Here is a 20,242-nt window from a genome sequence, read left to right on the forward strand (position 1 = left end):
GTTGAGAGTGGAGCTAAGAGACTAGCACAGACAGTACATTCCCATTTGCTGCCATGTTTTCAAGTGTGATTCCAATCATTGAAACCTATACTGTCAAAAATCTTTTATCTCCGCCTTCTGGTACCGCCCTTGCCCCTTATTTTCTCAGGAATTATTTCCTGCAGTTTGCCCCATTTCACAACATCACCCTGTATAAAAAAATAAGGAAAAAGTAAACGAAGTCCAGAAATGAAAACAAGCAACATCATGTAACAACAATAAAATCTAAAGATGTTGTCACGACTTTCAGTGTTAAAGCTATAGAGCTGTTGTAGGAAGCTCAACGGCAAAATCGGTTTTGAAAATAATAATACCTAAAGTTTTCATGTGTTTTAGTAACAAAATAGGCGAGAAACGTGGTAGATTTTTTTATCTTAGGTTGATGACCCACGTTTCTCGAAACCAGCACGCTGCTGTCAGTCTGACCAGTGCGAACAAAACAATTGTGGGTTAAAAACGTATTTTCCGATATAGAACGAGTGCTCCAATTTGATACAATCTCATTCTATTGAATTTTGCACAGAAGATGAGAAGACAACTCACGAGGCATGTGGAGGGAGACGCAGGAGCAGCGGTGCAGAGTGAGGTTGCTCAGGCACTCGAGCTCGCAGTTCCTCTGTGTGTAGGTGCGGAAGTAGCGCAGCCGGCGCTCGTACGGGAAGTAGCACTGGCGGCGGCTGGGCGCGTAGGTGCGCAGCTCGTCGCTGGTGTTGAGCATGTGCGGGTGCACGGCCACCATCACGTCCTGGCCCAGCGGCACGCGCAGGAACTGCAGGCTCGTCTGCGGCACCTCGCCCGGGCTGTGCAGCAGCACCTGCGACCACAGGCGGCGGCAGTCACAGAGGCGGTATCAAACATTTTAACATTTTTTTCTATATGGTAATTGGCAACCTAACTTAATACTGATAAGGCATGCTGAAGAAAGGCAAATTTACATTTTTAGCATTAGCAGATTTAGGAAATCTTTGGCAGTGCTGATTGGGATAAACTCTTTGAAATTCTCAAGGAAGCAGGGGTACACCAGACTGAATGAAAAGTTATCTGCCACTTATACAGACACTATAATGTCGTTTTAAGAGTCGAAGGGAATGAAAGGGGAGCTGTCGTTGAGTAAGGACTGAGAGCATCCTATAGCCTCTCCCAGATGTTATTCAGTCTGTACATTGAACAAAGAGTCACGGAAACAAAGCAGAGACGTTGAAAAGGAATTCAAGTTCAAGGAGAAGAAATAAAAAAAACATGGTGCTTTTCCGATGACACTGTTTATTTAACACGTCTGGTTCCGCAGGGCTAAGCCGAGTGGCAAATCTCCATGGTCATGGTACCACAATATTAGAAAATTTAATAACAGATAAATTTTTATCTAAAATATAACAGAGGAATTGGCTTTATTTTTGTCCGGAGTTCCACGACACAATGGAAGGAATGAGTCATGATGAAATTCTTCAGTTTCGACTTGAAAGTGTGAGGATTTCTGCTAATACTTTTTAATTCTTGTGATAGCTCGTAGATCTGGCGGAAGTAAGACCGGTATCCCACCGCTGTTCAGAGCATCTCCAGAGAAGTATCCGCTGGTCGTCGGGGCTCAGTTGGAAGCGGGACTCAGCACTGGAGACAGTTCTGCTCCAATGTCACTCCAACCGAATGTGCCCGACAACAGTGCAACGGGGGTTTTGTGAAGTACAGACGTCAATGGAAGTCGCTGCAAGGGACATCATGAGCTCAGCCCCATTTCTGTGAGCCACCTATTAATGGTCTTTGTGGTCACTGAAGTACCAGTTGCGCATCAGATCAAGGATACTGATCAATCCGGAGCCCTAAGTTTTGTGTGCCTCTCTGCAGATTGCTCTCTCCTCACGTTCTCTCGCCTCTCTAGGTCTACCGCTTCCTTCTTGACTGTCTTTGGCGCTGGTTCACCCATTCCTGCCATCATCGTCATATAGTGGCATCGCTCCTAATCAAATGGTGAGCCACTCGTCGATTACTCCAACCGGCTTCTTTGAACACGACTACACGTCCTATCTCAAATGGTGACATCTGTGTATATTGTTCACACGCCTATCTGTGAGACATAGTTATGTCCAGCTAAGTACACCCAATGAAATTCGCAAAGAATTCGTTGCCAGATGTCGAAATGTCTCCTGTTTCAATATACTTTCCCACTACTGCGAAAGCAAAGAGAGCTTCACTGCAAATTTAAACGCAGCCAAAACCTCTCAGACAAACGGAAACTAAACGGTGTCAAAGTTAGTGTAAGGAGGGCTATGCGTGAAGCGTTCAGTGAATTAGAAAGTAAAATTTTATGTACCGACTTGACAGAAAAACCTAGGAAGTTCTGATCTTACGTTAAATCAGTAAGTGGATCGAAACAGCAAACCCAGACACTCTGGGATGATGATGGCATTGAAACAGAGGATGACACGCGTAAAGCTGAAATACTAAACACCTTTTTGCAGAGCTGTTTCACAGAGGAAGACCGCACTGCAGTTCCTTCTATAAATCACCGCACGAACGAAAAAAAGGCTGACATCGAAATAAGTGTCAAAGGAATAGAAAAGCAACTGAAATCACTCAACAGAGGAAAGTCCACTGGACCTGACCGGATACCAATTCGATTCTACACAGAGTACGCGAAAGAACTTGCCCCCCCCCTTCTAACAGCCGTGTACCGCAAATCTCCAGAGGAACGGAAGGTTCCAAATGATTGGAAAAGAGCACAGGTAGTCCCAGTTTTCAAGGAGGGTGGTCGAGCAGATGCGCAAAACTATACGCCTATATCTCTGACTTCGATCTGTTGTAGAATTTTAGAACATGTTTCATGCTCGCGTATCATGTCATTTCTGGAAACCCAGAATCTAATCTGTAGGAATCAACATGGATTCCGGAAACAGCGATCGTGTGACACCCAACTCGCTTTATTTGTTCATGAGACCCAAAAAATATTACATACAGGCTCCCAGGCAGATGCCATTTTCTTTTACTTCCGGAAGGCGTTCGATACAGTTCTGCACTGTCACCTGATAAACAAGGTAAGAGTCTACGGAATATCGGACCAGCTGTGTGGCTGGATTGAAGAGTTTTTAGCAAACAGTACACATCATGTTGTTCTCAAAGGATTGACGTCTACAGACGTTAAAGTAACCTCTGGCGTACCACTGGGGAGTGTTATGAGACCATTGCTTTTTACAATATATATAAAAGACCTAGTAGATAGTATCGGAAGTTCCATGGGGCTTTTCGCTGATGATGCTGTAGTATACAGAGAAGTTGCAGTATTAGAAAATTGCAGCGAAATCCAGGAAGATCTGCAGCGGATAGGAACTTGGTGCGGGGAGTGGTTCAAATGGTTCAAATGGCTCTGAGCACTATGGGACTTAACTTCTCACGTCATCAGTCTCCTAGAGCTTAGAACTACTTAAACCTAACTAACCTAATGACATCACACACATCCATGTCTGAGGCAGGATTCGAACCTGCGATCGTAGCGGTCGCGCGGTTCCAGACTGTAGCGCCTAGAACTGCTCGACCACCCCGGCCGGCTCGGGGCTTTGCAACTGACCCTTAATATAGACAAATGTAATGTATTGCGAATACATAGAAAGAAGGATCCTTTATTGTATGATTATGTGATAGCGGAACAAACACTGGTAGCAGTTACTTCTGTAAAATATCTGGGAGTATGCGTACGGAACGATTTGAAGAGGAATGATCATATAAAATTAATTGTTGGTTAGGCGGGTGCCAGGTTGAGAGTCATTGGGAGAGGCCTTAGAAAATGTAGTCCATCAACAAAGGAGGTGGCTTACAAAACACTCATTCGACCTATACTTGAGTATTGCTCACCAGTGTGGGATCCGTACCAGGTCGGGAGATAGAGAAGATCCAAAGAAGAGCGGCGCGTTTCGTCACAGGGTGCATCGCTGTCTAGTTTTCGAGACGGTGCGTTTCTGGATGAGGTATCGAATATATCGCTTGCCCCTACTTATACCTCCCGAGGAGCTCACGAATGTAAAATTAGAAAGATTCGAGCGCGCACGGAGGTTTTCCGACAGTCGTTCTTCCGGCGAACCATACGCGACTGGAACAGGAAAGGGTGGTGACGACGGTGGCACGTAAAGTGCCCTCGGCCATACACCGTTGGGTGGCTTGCGGAGTATAAATGTAGATGTAGATGTGCGGTGAAACTGCGATGCAGCATCACCCATTTATATATGGGCTGCCAAAGTGTTTACAGTTCTGAATACGAATATTAATTTGTAACAGCTTGCATAACTCCTTCATGGTGCGTCGATTTTTTTGTCTCAGAGTGTATTTTACGATGATGGTCAAGTGGTATACACCCATTAAACTATAAAATCTGACAGACCATGACAAAATAATGGAAATTATTTGCAGGAAACTAAATCTTAAAGCAGCTTTTTGGAGGTATAAATATATTTTTTTCCCAACCGGAAAAATGGTGGCACTACACGTTAAGGTAAGTGCCTGAATACGTGTCGTCGCAACTCTTCTCTTCAATTTTGGCACGAGAAGGTATCAACGCGACACGGCAACAACTTCTGTGAGTAAGATTAATTTGGCGTTGGGGACTGTGAGAGTTACCTTGAAGCCCTGTATAGGTCCCTTGCAGATGTAGTCGATGTTCCGACTGTAGACCCCCATTACGACGTGCAAGCCGTTGATGGGTCCGGGACCCAGCGAGCGCACGGGATGCGTGACCAGGCCCGAACCGTTTTTGAAGCCAAGCTCGGCGTTCCAATCAGACGGCCTCCTCTTCAGATCTTCGTTGCCATCGTTACGTCTCATCAGGCTCGCCCTGCATAACACGCCAGCCGCCATTTAGCATTAATATTTCGTAAGTGTCCTGGCATATCTTGGCATGTCATACACTAACGATAATGAAAGGAAGTATGATTCATGTAATGAAAGGAAAACGTATTAAGTGTGTGTGTTTCTGCCATTAATGTTCCTACGATCACCAGTATTTTAATTCAGTTGAATGATACAGTCTATTACTCTCACTGTCATCAAGTTCAATTGGACGGGTTGGAATGTGTCTCTCTTAACTATAGTCCGATAAAATTTCTTGCTAGTTGACGTCTGTCACTTGCCGTGACAGTGTTGTCACATCGGCTGCCGCTCGGTTAATGGCGACACGGAAACACAGTGGGTCACTTCGTAGGTACTGAAGTGGTGTTACAAGCAACGTGGAACAAAGACGGAGGCGGCTGTCATCAGGTTATGACGGGAACGTCAAATTATCTGTCGACAGGTTATTTTAAGTAATCAATGACTGAACTGTGGCAGACGACGTTTATCGTAAACCTGAATTTACACTCATGTCCTAACGTAACCACAACCTCGTGATCTCGTGATGTGCAATGTATCAGGTCAACAATGTGCGGCAGAATTGTTAACCACACTCGCTTTGTTACCTGTGCTTAAAGCTCACCGCTACGAGTGAACTCGAGAGAGAAAGATTTCAGTTTCAGAACTAAAAGCGAACTGTAATTTCTCTTATTAACAGAATCTTCCGTCAGTTCTTGGTAGAACAACATTATAATAAATGCAAAGCACCAGTTTGCTTTTGTTCTACAATAATACTTTTATTGCTAACCGGTTTTCGGCTTACAGGCCATCTTCAGACATTTACTGAGTATTATCACCAAAGAAGTTAAATGTTAGCAGACAACATTGGAAGAGAAGTAACACATCTAGACTGAAGTAGATACATACATCTTCGCAATGAAATAGTAAAAACTGAACAGTACACAAATAACAATGGAGTTGACAGGAAAACCTTTAGCACAAAATAGGCATAGCATGGTTTTCCTGTCAACTCCATTGTTATTTGTGTACTGTTCAGTGTTTACTATTTCACTGCAAAGATGTTACTTACTGTATGTATCTACTTCAGTCTATGTGTGTTACTTCTCTTCCAGTGTTGTCTGCTAACATTTAACTTCTTTGGTGATAATACTCAGTAAATGTCTGAAGATGGCCTTGTAAGCCGAAAAGCGGTTAGCAATAAAAGTAATATTGTAGAACAAAAGCAAACTGGTGCTTTTCATTTATTGTAATTTCTCTCTTTCGTTGGTTACCTGAAACTATCCTCGCGGTAGGTAAACGAGCTGACGCAATATTAACCGATGAATAGTGTTGGCTGGCACTTAGCCTCGGCTGTAGGTAACGCAGGCAGAAAAAAGAAGAATGTCAAGAAGAAAAAGTAATAGCAAATAAAAAGTCAATACAGTTATAAAAGTTCTGCTCAAAAAGATGAACAATAAAGAATACATTTAAAGCAGTTAACTGAATGAAAATAGTAATCAAAGTCATTTTGATAAAAGCTTAAAAACAGAAAAATTTTCAATAGCTGACGAGATTCCACCCCACGAGCTTCTACCTGTCAGGTTTTAACTTACGCTGCACAATCACTTCTCGAGACATCATTTTATTTATTCCTCTACAGAACTGGCTGCAAATTTGATTGCTGTCTACAAAAAGTTTGGCATCATGCAATGTCTTATGAAGCTTATCTACTGTAGGTCGATATGTTTGATCATACTAATTGAGTACGTGGCATCGAATCGCGTCTTGTACGAAAGGAGCCGTTAGTGTTTGGCTAAGGACCAGACCGAGGATTCAAGACCCAAACACACCAAGAAAGAAAACCGGACAAGGAATTGAAAGTGAACTGACCATATGTTGCAGAAATTTAACAACGACGAACTGTTCCTGTGTGACATTGAGCTCTCTGATTGGAGGAAACCGTCTCCAACGCATGAATTGCCAACTAGCAAGGAATTTTAAATAGTCTATAGTCTACATATAAGGTTATTCTGTCAGGAGTTTCCTGATACAAGAGATACAACGTTTTATTCGTGATCTCGAAAAAATAGTTACGTAATTAATGTTTCGATGATTTGAAGGTACATACTATGAGAGAGTATACATTATGACCACCTGCTTTAAACTGTGCTAGTTCACGTTTGGAACGCCATATAGCAGCGATGCTGCGTACCATGGATTTAACAAGGTTGCAACTTCCCCTTTGAATGTAAAGAAAGGCTGTGCTGGTAAACTTCTACGTTATTTGATACAGAAACAGCTGAGTAAATCTGAATGTACTGATACAGTTTTCTCTTTACTTACTCTGATCATTTCTAAACTGACACACAATATTTTAGCGCAATGCAATCTGACTTTTATAATCCCTACAAAAAAATAGCCCTGACTAACAATAACCTATACTCTTCACGAATCACTTACCTCACAAAAATCTTCGTTACTCGAATTACTGCAGTACAGAGAGCGCCAATACTGCCAGCTAAATAAAAGATTCTAACTACTGAAGGCACTAACTACTGATAGGCATATAGTTAGCAAATGAAAGTGTTTGATAAGAAACAATGTATTTACATCTCAAAACTCTGGCATCTCTCTCCCCACATCCACCACTGCTGGTGGCTCACCTCCAACTGCCAACACTACTGGCTGTTTACATCCAACTGCCCAACACTAGAGTAACGAATAATCTAACAATGAATCCAACCAGCCACAGACTGCACACAGCGCAGTCAGCGATTTTAATACAGAGCGCTACGTTTCGTCACCAGCATAAAAACCTAAACAGGCTACTTACAAGGTTTACAGAAGCGTGTAGCGCCAGATGTGTACGCCACGTCTCGCTATCCCGGTAAACTGCAGGCTGGGGGTTCGTGGACCCGAAGCTGGTGCCTGATACCATCCCAGATACGTTCCACGGGCTTCAGTCCAGCTGAATTAGGTGGCCAATAGATCAACATGAGTTCCCTGCCATACTCTTCAAACCACTCCAGCAAAAGTTTCGCCTTCTGACATGGACATTTATCGTGCTGGACCATGCCATTACTCTCAAGTATTATGGTATGCAAGTGGTACGAAATAATTTTCACCTTTGTCATGGCTGTCATATTATTAGTACCATATTACGCACAGAAGCCCGTGTCGACGTTCCCCAGTGGCTATGGAACAGTGCATGTCCTGAGCAGCTGTTCGCCTGAAAGATGCTGTATCCTGGTATGGACACTAACCTGGTGTAACAAGAAGTGTGTTTCATCCGACCAGGAGACTCGTTTTCACTGATCCGCAGTCTAACCTTGATGATCCAGTGACCACTGCAATATTAATCCACGCTTTCGTTGGGACAACAGGGGAACCTATAGCTGTTGTATGATGTGTAGCCCCATGTTCAACAATGAATGCTGAGTGACGGCCTCCGAAACCAATGTGTCTCCACAGCGCTCGTACTCGGTCGACAGATTTGCCTCAGATCGCCTCCCATGCAACTTTACAGACAAGGTGTGTTTCCGACCTCCACATTCTGGGATAAAGTGAGGACCTTCAACACATTATCACCTACTAGTAGCTTCACTGTCCTTCACATCTGTACACAGATCTCACGACAGTTGCAGTTAAACAGCTGAGTACCTTCACAGTTTCTCAGATGCTCATTCCTAGGCATGGGGACGTACCATGTGCCATTTGTCAAAGTCCCTAAGTCGCTTTTTTTATGGATTTCCCAATTTGAGGCCTGTACACATGAACAGACAGAGGGCCTGACGTAGGATGGTAGCCTTTAGAGGACAAGGCCATTGATTCAGGGGCATGCTGCTTTCTTCGGCATCGTGAAACCCTCACGGACCATCGATCCACTCATATCTCCGCAGCGGTGCTTGAAGATGGCTGTGCGTCGGATACGACTGACCAACCTGGTAGGAATTGGGCAGCAACTGGTGTTGTGGTGCCAAGTAATACTAAGAAGTCAGCGTCGGCGGCAGCAGACTCGGACGGTAGGTTGGCGAGGCTGTGGCTCCAAGGCCCGTGAACGACTTAGTTCTGGCGGCATGTACAGCCTGGTCTTGAACCCATGCCTGCTGCTGGCAGTGTCCACTCGTCTCGCTGCCCAGTGTAACTCTGGCGATGTGGTGGTGCAGCTGGTTTCTGGCAATGAGAAGTAACCAACTGCCTCAAAATCCAGACTTATTACATGTCTCTGGCACGCATTTATTACAGTTAAACCCGGCACCTAGTCACAAGAGACTTGTCTTGGTGTAGTGACATCCCCTGCTTCCTACACGGTTACTACTGTGGAGTACAGTTTACAGCTGCACTTGGCTATGCGTGCCTCATAATCCTCTGAGTGTTGCTTTTGTGATCCACATGTCACTACACTGGTGGGTACCAACTCACTGTTGCTACAGTGCCCTTCTCATTACTTCTTATTGTTTTTGTCGAGGACATAACTTTTGCTCCAAGACCTGGCAACAGACAACATATATTTTTCTTAAAGTACTGCATGCCCACAACGCCACCAGGTGGCAATATGTCTTTCAGCGGAAAGCGATCCTAATATTTTGGCCAAAACTGTGCTGCAACTATCTGTACTGATTTGGTGGAAGTCAGAAGCAACAATTCGTCATCTACATCTACGTGATTACTCTGCTTTCACAATAAAGTGCCTGGCAGAGGGTTCAATGAACCACCTTCATACTGTCTCTCTACCATTCCACTCTCGAACGGCACACGGGAAAAAATAGCACTTAAATTTTTCTGTGCGAGCCCTGATTTCTCTTATTTTATCTTGATGATCATTTCTCGCTATGAAGGTGGGTGCCAACAATATGTTTTCTCAATCGGAGGAGAAAACTGGTGATTGAAATTTCATGAGAACATCCCGTCGCTACGAGAAACGCATATGTTTTAATGATTGCCACTCCAATTCACGTATCATGTCTGTGACATCATCTCCCTTATTTCGCGATAATACAAAATGAGCTGCCCTTCTTTGTACTTCTTCGATGTCATCCGTCAGTCCCACCTGATGCGGATCCTACACCGCACAGCAATACTCGAGAATAGGGCGGACACGCGTAGTGTAAGCAGTCTCTTTGGTAGACCTCTTGCACCTTCTAAGTGTTCTGCCAATGAATCACAGTCTTTGGTTTGCTCTACCCACAATATTATATATGTGATCTTTCCAATTTGTAATTGTAATCCCTAAGTATTTAGTTGAATTTACAGCCCTCAGATTTGTGTGACTTACCGCGTAATCGAAATTTAGCTGATTTCTTTTAGTACTCATGTAAATAACATCACACGTTTCTTTATTCAGGGTCAATTGCCACTTTTCGCACCACACAAATATTTTACCTAAATCATTTTGCAAGTCGGTTTGATCATCTGATGACTTTACAAGACGGTAAATGACAGCATCATCTGCAAACAATCTAAGACAGCTACTCAGACTGTCTCCTATGTCGTTTATATAGTTCAGGAACAATAGTGGGCCTATAACACTTCCTTGGGGAAGGCCGCATATTACTTCTGTTTTACTCGATGTCTTTCCGTCTATTACTACGAACTGTGACCTTTCTGACAGGAAATCACGAATCCAGTCGCATAACTGAGGCGATACTCCGTAGGCACGCAGTTTGGTTAGAAGACGCTTGTGAGGAACGGTGTCGAAAGCCTTCTGGAAATCTAAAAATATGGATTCAATTTGACACCCCCTGTCGATAGCACTTATTACTTCATGACTATAAAGAGCTAGTGTGTTTCACAAGAACGATATTTTCTGAATCCGTCCTGACTATATGTCAATAAATCATTTTCTTGGAGGTACTTCATAATCTTCGAATACAGTATATGTTCTAAAACCCTACTGCAAATCGACGTTAGTGATATAGGCCTGTAATTCAGCGGATTACTCATACTTTCCTTTTTGGGTATTGGTGTGACTTGAGCAATTTTCCAGTCTTTAGATACGGATCTTTCTGTGAGCGAGTGGTTGTATATAACTGCTAAATGTGGAGCTATTTTATCAGCATACTCTGAGAGAAACCTGACTGGTATACAATCAGGACAAGAGGCGTTGCCTTTATTAAGTGATTTAAGCTGCTTCGTTATTCAGAGGATATATACTCGTATGTTTCTTATCGTGGCAGTTGTTCTTGATTGGAATTCAGGAATATTTACTTCGTCTTCTTTGGTGAAGGAGTTTCGGAAAACCCTCTTTAATATCTCTGCTTTAGTGGCACTGTCATCAGTGACTTCACCGTTGTTATCGCGCAGTGAAGGTATTAATTGCGTCTTGCCACTGGTGGGCTTTATGTATGACCAGAATCTCTTTGGGGTTTCTGGCAGATTTCGAGACAGACTTTCGTTGTGGAAATTATTAAAACCACCTCGCATTGAAGTTCACGCCATATTTCGAACTTCTATAAAACTTTGCCAACCTTGGGGATTTTGCGTTCTTTTAAATTTGGCATGATTTTTTCGTTGCTTCGGCAACAACGACCTGACCCGTTTTGTGTACCATGGGGGATCAGTACCATTACTTATTAATTTATGTGGTATATATCTCTCAATTGCTGTTGACACTATCTCTTCGAAAAGATTCCACAACTTTTCTACATTTACATAATCACAACGGAAGGAGTGGATACTGTCTCTTAAAAAGACGTTAAGAGCATTTTTATCAGCTTTTTTAAATAGATATACTTTTCGTTTCTTTTTGATGGTTGTAGGTGTTACGATATTTAGCCTAGCAGCAACTGCCTTGTGGTCGCTAATCGCTGTATTCGTCACAACACTCACTATTTGCCCAGGATTATTTGTTGCTAAAATGTCAAGTATGCTTTCGCAACCATTTACGCTTCGAGTGGGCACATGAACTAATTGTTCAAAATAATTTTCTGAGAAAGCATTAAGTACAATTTCGGATGATGTTTAATGCCAGCCGCCGGCTTTAAACGTATAATTTTTCCATCATATCGAGGGTGGACTGAAGTCACCACCGACTATAATTGTATGAGCGGGGTACTTATTTGAAATGAGTCTCAAGTTTTCTTTGAACTGTTCAGCAACTATGTCTTCTGAGTCGGGGGGTCGGTAAAACAATCCAATTAATAGTTTACTCCGATTGTCAGGTATAACCTCTACCTATACTATTTCGCATGAACTATCTACTTCAATTTTGCTACAAGGCAAACTACCTGTAACAGCAAGAAATACTCCACCACCAACTGTATTTAATCTATCCTAGGTCGCTTGAAAAAATTTCGGCTGAACTTATTTCCGGCTTTAGCCAGCTCTCTGTACCTACAACTATTTTAATCAAAAGTATCGAGACATCCAGGAAACATATGTTTTTCATATTACGTGAATTGTGCTGGCACCTGCTGCCAGGTACTCCATATCAGCGACCTCAGCAGTCATTAGACATCGTGAGAGAGCAGAATGGGGCGCTCCGCGGAACTCAAGGACTTTGAACGTGGTCGCTTGACTGGGTGTCTCTTGTGTCATACGTCTGTAACCGAGATTTCCACGCCCCTAAACATCCCTAGGTCCACTGTCTCCAATGTGATAGTGAAGTGGAAACCTGAAGGGACACGTACAGCACAAAAGCGTACAGGCCGACCTCCTCCGTTGACTGACAGGGACCCCCGACAGTTGAAGAGGGTCGTAATGTGTAATAGGCAGACATCTATCCAGACCATCACACAGGAATTCCAAACTGCATCAGGATCCATTGAACTTACTATGACAGATAGGCGGAGGTGAGAAAACTTGGATTTCATTGTCGAGTGGCTGCTCATAAGCCACAAATCGCGTCGGTGAATGCCAAACGACGCCTCGCTTGGTGTAAGGAGCGTAAACATTGGACGATTGAACAGTGGAAAAACGTTGTGTGGAGTGACGAATCACGGTACACAATGAGGCAATCCGATGGCTGGGCGTGGGTATGGGGAATGCCCAGGGAACGTCTTCTGCCAGCGTGTGTAGGGACAACAGTAAAATTCGGAGGCCGTGGTATTACGGTGTGGTCGTGTTTTGCATGGAGAGGGCTTGCAACACTTGTTGTTTTGAGTGGCACTATCACAGCACAGGCCCACACTGATGTTTTAAGCACTTTCTTGCTTCCTACTCTTGAAGAGCAATGTGGGGATGGCAATTGCATCTTTCAACACGATAGAGCACCTGTTCATGATGCACGACTTGTGGCAGAGTGGTTACACCACAATAACATCCCTGTAATGCACTGGCCTGCACAAAGTCCTTACTTGAGTCCTATAGAACACCTTTGGAATGTTTTGGAGCGCCGACGTTGTGCCGTGCCTCACCAACCGATACCGATACCTTTCCTTTGTGCAGCACTCCGAGAGGGATGTGCTGCCATTCCCCAAGGAACGTTCCAGCACCTGACTGAACGTATGCCTGCGAGAGTGGAAGCTGTCATCAAGGCTAAGGGTGGGCCAATACCATACCGAATTCCAGCATTACCGATGGAGGGTGCCACGAACTTGTAAGTCATTTTCTGCCAGGTGTCCGGATGCTTTTGGTCACATAGTGTGTAACACATCCGTGTCCGGACTGGCGTAATTTTACGTGATACCACGTACTTATACGTTTGTCACTATTACAGCGCCATCCATCACAAAACGACAAAACTGGTCCAACTAAAACATTCATGTTTCTTTACGTACTACACGAATATGTAATTAAAAATGGGGGTATGTTACTATAAAAATACAGCGACCAGCCACTTTTTTTAATGCGTGTTATTTAAGCCAATATGCATTTCGGGTTTGCACCCATATTCAGTTGGGAAATTACATGTATCTTCAGTTTCTACAGTGCTACAATATCGACAGCAGTTTGGATGCGGCAGCTGCCCTGTGCAAAAGCAACGATTCCAATCATTTTCTTCAATTCCACACTATCAGTTGTTCATTTTACTTACATTCTCCTCTCCTTGTTTTTTCATGGCTTTTGTTCTTTTTTGTAACAGCACAAACACTTTTTGTCACGTATTTTACACAGGCGCACTGCGTTATCCGCCATGTTGTTGACTGACATTTTTTTATATTTTTTACATACAAGCAGTTTATCTATGGACAGAGTTATATTTTACGAAAGTTTTTGTGGTTCTAGCTAAGCTACTGTTTACTAAACATTGACTTGGGTGATAGAAGTATTCTAATTACGATGTATACTAAGTTCTTTTTGTTACTTAGGCAGTATTGATGATAATAAACTAACATAACACATTTATACAAAGCAGTAATTCATACATTTACAATATAACAAAGATGGAATTAATATTTTTATGTTGTATGTTATTACATGCATTTGTTGGTTTTATATTAGATTATGTTATTTCTTGATTGTGCTTAGTAAGTGGTTTGATAGGTAGAGTGTGGAAGGTTTTTTAGAAATATTCGGTTTGGTAACTCTGTTTGGACGTTAAGTATGTCAGAAGGGGATGCATGTTTATGTGAATAAATTTCGATTTCTTCTAGGAGTTTCATTCTTTTTCCTTTGTTGGCTAGGTGGAGAACTTGTAGGTTATGGGATATGTCTGTTACTTATTGTTCTTCTTCTTCCATATGTTGGGCAAATGTGGATTTATTTAAATTTTTTAAACGAAGACGAAAACGAATGTTGAAGTTTCTACCTACGTATGGTTTTGGACATGATTTGCAGTTAAGTTTGTATGTTCCTGATTGATTGTACGGTTTGGTATTATTTTTAATGTTATGGATAGCTTTGTCCTTTATTTTGTTATTTGTATACTAGCTGATTCTGATACCGGTTCCTCGGAACATTGCTCTTGAAATAGTACTGTTCGCTTATAGTGCAGATGCACACGTCAACTAATGGATGTACATAACAGAACAAGTTTGAAAATGGAGCTGAAAATCAATCATGGGTAATGTACAATGTATAATGAATACTTTAAGACACACACACACACACACACACACACACACACAAGAAAAGAAAGAAAATAAAAAAGACGTAACACGATAGAGTTATCCAAATGTGACGGAAATCGGTAGATATGTTGTACACATGTAGACAAACAAATGACTACAATTTCAGGAGAAAGAGGTTCCCAAATTGAGCAAGTTAATAACGCGTACGTCCATTTCTGGCCCTTAGGCAAACAGCTCTTCGGCTTGGCACTGATTGTCACAATTCTTGGGTGTCCTCCTGAGGGATATCGTGCAGGCATTAAGATTAGCAGCAGAAACTATCGCAGCGTGAGGGAGATAAAACAAACATCGCACTAATTTGGGACCGCTACATGAAATGGGCGCGTAACATTCCGATTTAAAAATCATTTTCTTTGTAACAGGAAACAAACTAACGCTGTCTGTCACATGAAAGACGTGATGAGCAGTATTTATTTGGGCTGACTCCAGCTACACATTGCAAAACCAAAATTGCAAATACCTGTCTAACGTCTGACAAAAGTACCTGACTGCTCTTAAGAGGGATACCCTGTATACGTACGCAGAGGATGATTTGAACATATTTTATAAATTAAAGTACTCCACCGCGACTTTTTGTCTGTATGTGAAGGCTACTTTCTGGAATTACTTTACGGATTACTAATAGACTGAGTCACCAGTAAGTTTTGTGTAAATAACTTCGTATTATATACAAATAGGGCAGCCGCAGTTACTTAATGCGATTCATGCGAAGCCACTACGGTTGGCTAGTATACATGGTGATCCACTGATCGTGACCGGGCCAAAATATCTCACGAATTAAGCGTCAAACGAGAAAACTACAAAGAACGAAACTTGTCTAGCTTTAAGGGGGAAACCAGATGGCGCTACGGATGGCCCGCTAACTGGCGCTGCCATAGGACAAACGGGTATCAACTGCGTTTTTTTTAAATAGGAACCCCCATTTTTTATTACATATTCGTGTAGTACGTAAATAAATATGAATGTTTTATTTGGACCACATTTTTCGCTTTCTGATAGATGGCGCTGTAATAGTCACAAACATATGGCTCACAATTTTTGATGAACGGTTGGTAACAGGCAGGTTTTTTAAATTAAAATACAGAACGTAGGTACGTTTGAACATTTTATTTCGGTTGTTCCAATGTGATACATGTACCTTTGTGAACTTATTTCTGAGAACGCATGCTGTTACAGCGTGATTACCTGTAAATACAACATTAATGCAATAAATGCTCATAATGATGTCCCTCAACCTCAATGCATTTGGCAATACATGTAACGACATTCCTCTCAACAGTGACTAGCTCGCCTTCCGTAATGTTCGCACATGCATTGACAATGCGCTGACGCATGTTGTCAAGCGTTGTCGGTGGTTCATGATAGCAAACATCCTTCAACTTCCCTACAGAAAGAAATCCGGGGACGTTAGATCCGGTGAACGTGCGGGCCATGGTATGGTGCTTCGACGACCAATCCACCTGTCGTGAAATACGCTATTCAATACCGCTTCAACCGCATTCGAGCTATGTGCCGGACATCGATCATGTTGGAAGTACATCGCCATTCTGTCATGCAGTGAAACATCTTGTAGTAACATCGGTAGAACATTTCGTAGGAAATCAGCATACATTACACCATTTAGATTGCTATCGATAAAATGGGGGCCAATTATCCTTCCTCCCATAATGCCGCACCATACCTTAACCCGCCAAGGTCGCTGATGTTCCACTTCTAGCAGCCATCGTAGATTTTCCGTTGCCCAATAATGCATATTATGCCGGATTACGATACCGCTGTTGGTGAATGGCGCTTCGTCGCTAAATAGAACGCATGCATAAAATCTGTCATCGTCCTGTAATTTCTCTTGTGCCCAGTGGAAAAACTGTACACGACGTTCAAAGTCGTCGCCATGCAATCCCTGGTGCATAGAAATACGGTACGGGTGCAATGGATGTTGATGTGGCATTGTCAACACCGACGTTTCTGATATTCCCGATTCTCGTGCAATTTGCGGATTAGCAGCGACAGCAGCTAAAACACCAATTTGGGCATCATCATATGCTGCAGGTCGTGGCTGAACACTTCCTGTTTCCTTAAATAACGTAACTATCCGGCGAACTGTACGGACACATGGATGATGTCGTCCAGGATACCGAGCAGCATCCATAGCACAAGCCCGTTGGGCATTTTGATCACAATAGCCACACATCAACATATATCGACCTTTTCCGCAGTTGGTAAACGGTCCATCTTAACACGGGTAATGTATCACGAAGCAAATACCGTCCGCACTGTCGGAATGTTACGTGATACCACGTACTTATACGTTTGCGACAATTACAGCGCCATCTGTCACAAAGCGAAAAAAGTGGTCCAACTATAACATTCATATTTCTTTACGTACTACACGAATATGTAATAAAAATGGGTGTTCCTATTTAAAAAGAAACGCAGTTGATATCAGTTTGACCTATGGCAGCGCCATCTAGCGGGCCATCCATAGCGCCATCTGGTTTCCCCCTTCAAGCTAGAGGAGTTTCGTTCTTTGTAGTTTTTTCGTTTGATGCTTATTTCGTGAGATATTTGGCCCGGTCACTATCAATGGACCAACCTATATACATATAAGCAGTTACTCAGGGAATATATAAATCACCAAATTTAGATTATTTGTTTCATAGTACATTCAATTGCGTGAATTACGTAATTAGGACATTATAGCCATATTCAGTTATATATCTTTCATACTTATTTCTAAGCAAAATATGATTTAACTGCCTATGATATGACTGTAGCTAACGTAATGTGTCAGTACTCACACTTCTTTGGAATATATGTCTTCTGGATCGAGCATGTTGAACGTAAAACACAGGCCATCTTCCGTCATCTGCGGGCGGAATATTTCGGATGGGTCATACGAATACTGGTTTCGCCAAGCGTAAAAGTAGATGGTTTCGTCCATGTCTGGAGCCACCTGATGAAGATAGACGTGTAACTGAGAACAAAATAGTTCTTAAAAAAAGCAAAAAAATTAAAATTCACATGTGACTGGTTAAAATGAAGGCCTGCATGTTGTCCTGCAGAATTTCAACTGTTATGGAACGAAATAGCAAGTCGTAATCATTTAAGCTAGTACATCAGTGTAAGCTCTTTCAATCAAATTATTTAAGGAATGATTAAACTGGAAGGAGGTTACACGGGAAGTGACTGCGTAGGCTGTTTCGATTAAATAATTCTTGGGAGCCTTCTCTGGTTTAATTTTGGGATCTGGCAGCAAACTACGAAGGTTTAGGTACGATGCTTGCGATGTTTTCAGGCTCTCATAACGTTGCGAGTCGACTGTGTGTGCAAATGTTAAATGCTTCGTAGTAACCAATTGCTATTGTTGTGGTTGTTATTATTCTGGATGACATGCGCTAATTTTCTCCTGATCCATCTGGGTAGTAAAGACAGCGTAATTTATTATCCCCGTCAATAACAAGACCTTCTACCCCTCCAACAGCGATAACAATACTCTTGCTACTACAGGAGATGTTTCTTCTGCACTATCTCGCTAGCAGTCTAAGATTATCAAAGAGTTTGTTTCACTGTTAATGGCTTTGTGGTTCGATGCTCTTCACGTTCCACAGTTTTCCATATTTCAATTGTAAGCGCAGGTTATCGTATACGTCAGCTGCCAGTCGGGAAAGCCTTTTCGATGATGATGTTTGGTTTGGTTTATAGGGCGCTCAGCTGCGTGGTCATCAGCCCCTGTACACATTCCCAATCTGAACACAGTAAAATCTCGCTACTTTTCACGAATGATGATGGAGTGATGAGGACAACACAAACATCCCTCCCCGGGCAGAGAAAATCCCCAACCCGGCCGGAAATCGAACCCGGGACCCCGTGATCCAGTGGTAGCAACGCTAGCCGCTAGACCATGAGCTGCGGACAAAAACTAAGTCGTGGTGGGTTTCGAACCAGGGACCGAAAACATTTTGATACTAATCATGGACGCTGCCCCATTTTTTGTTGTTGATCTTACTTTGTTCTATATTGTTCGTGGTGGACGTCCGATGACACTCGTTCAGGTTGTTCGTTGATCCGATCACTCAGTTTTTTATTACAGAGGGAAGCTAAACCCTCTGACCGAACACTCTGAGCTACCGAGCTCGTCGTCGTCGACGGGACATTATACGTAAAGTTTTTCTCCCGGGAGCAGCTGTGCAGCCAGGATGTAGTGTTACCTCTCTGGAGTTTCGAACGTAGAAGAGACGTATTGTCCTGTTGATATCGCGAGTCAGACGTTGAGGCGTTTCACAGTAGCTCGCTAGACGAGAAAGTCGAGAGACGAGGTCAGAGTCCTGTTCAGCATTGTGCCTTATGAAGTCTGCTTTTTCTGCTTGTTTTCACGTCTTTTTCTATTTGCAATACACCTTAATTCACATATTAAACTGCTTCGCAGAGGTACATCAGAAATATCTTCAGACTATTTATCGACTGTTCCACTTTCTAACAGCTCTTGCGAGAAATGAACGCTTAAATCTTTCGGCGCAAACTCTGATTATTGTTTTTTTTATTAGGACTCCGCCTGTGTAGGTGAGCATTTGTAGGGAGAAGTTCTGAATTTCGTCAAAACGCAACGAAGAACCGCCTTTGTTTTAATAATCGCCACCATTACTCGCATATCGCACCGTGACACTCTCTTCTCTATTTCAATAGAATACAAAACGAGTTGCCTTTCTTTGAATTTTGTCATTGTCCTCCGTCAGCCCTCTCTAGAGAGTATTCCATACCGGACTGCGGTACTCCACAAGAGGACAGTCAAACATAGTATAGGCAATCTCTTTGGCAAATTTGCTGCATTTTCTAACAGTAAATGTTCTTCCAAAAAATCGTAGCCTTTGCTTCGCTTTCCCTAGAACATTATCTATGTGATCGTTCCAATTTGCGTCGTTCATTATTGCAATGCCTAGGTTCTTAGCTGAATAGACAACCGTTAAATTTGTGTGACTTACTGTGAAACCGAAATTTAACGGAATTATTTAGTGCTCTTGTGAAGGAGTGAATACTTCTCATTATTTAGAGTCAATTGCCACTTTTAGGAATATGCAGATGCCATGTGTAAATCATTGTGTAGCTCCTACAGATTTTCTGACATTTCCGCTACACTGTAAACGACAGCAGCTTCTGCAAATATTTGATGCTCAGATCGTCTCCTAAGTCGTTTATGTGCGAGTAGAGTGAGAACAGCAGAGGATCTCCTGGTGTCCCTTCTGTTTCACTCGATGACTTCCCGTCAGTTACTACGAACTTCTGGCAGAAAACACGAATGAAGTCGCACAGCAGAGACGAAACCTGCAAACATGTAATGTGATTGGAGGCCACATGAGAGGAACTGTGTCAAAAGCCCTCTGGAAAGC

The 20,242-nt window shown here is 42.6% G+C and overlaps 1 protein-coding gene across 1 annotated transcript in view; it reads right to left on the reverse strand.

Moving 5' to 3' along the window:
- Positions 1-20,242, reverse strand: part of LOC126455552 (pickpocket protein 28-like) — a 164,497-nt gene that overhangs the window by 40,634 nt on the left and 103,621 nt on the right. The window contains exons 5-7 of the mRNA XM_050091306.1: positions 17,657-17,811; positions 4,642-4,855; positions 583-853 (exon numbers count right to left, since the gene is read on the reverse strand). Of these exons, the coding sequence (XP_049947263.1) occupies positions 583-853; positions 4,642-4,855; positions 17,657-17,811 (640 nt within the window). The remainder of the gene's footprint in view (positions 1-582; positions 854-4,641; positions 4,856-17,656; positions 17,812-20,242) is intronic.

Source organism: Schistocerca serialis, chromosome 2, assembly GCF_023864345.2.
Source record: "Schistocerca serialis cubense isolate TAMUIC-IGC-003099 chromosome 2, iqSchSeri2.2, whole genome shotgun sequence".
Lineage (NCBI taxonomy): Eukaryota > Metazoa > Arthropoda > Insecta > Orthoptera > Acrididae > Schistocerca > Schistocerca serialis.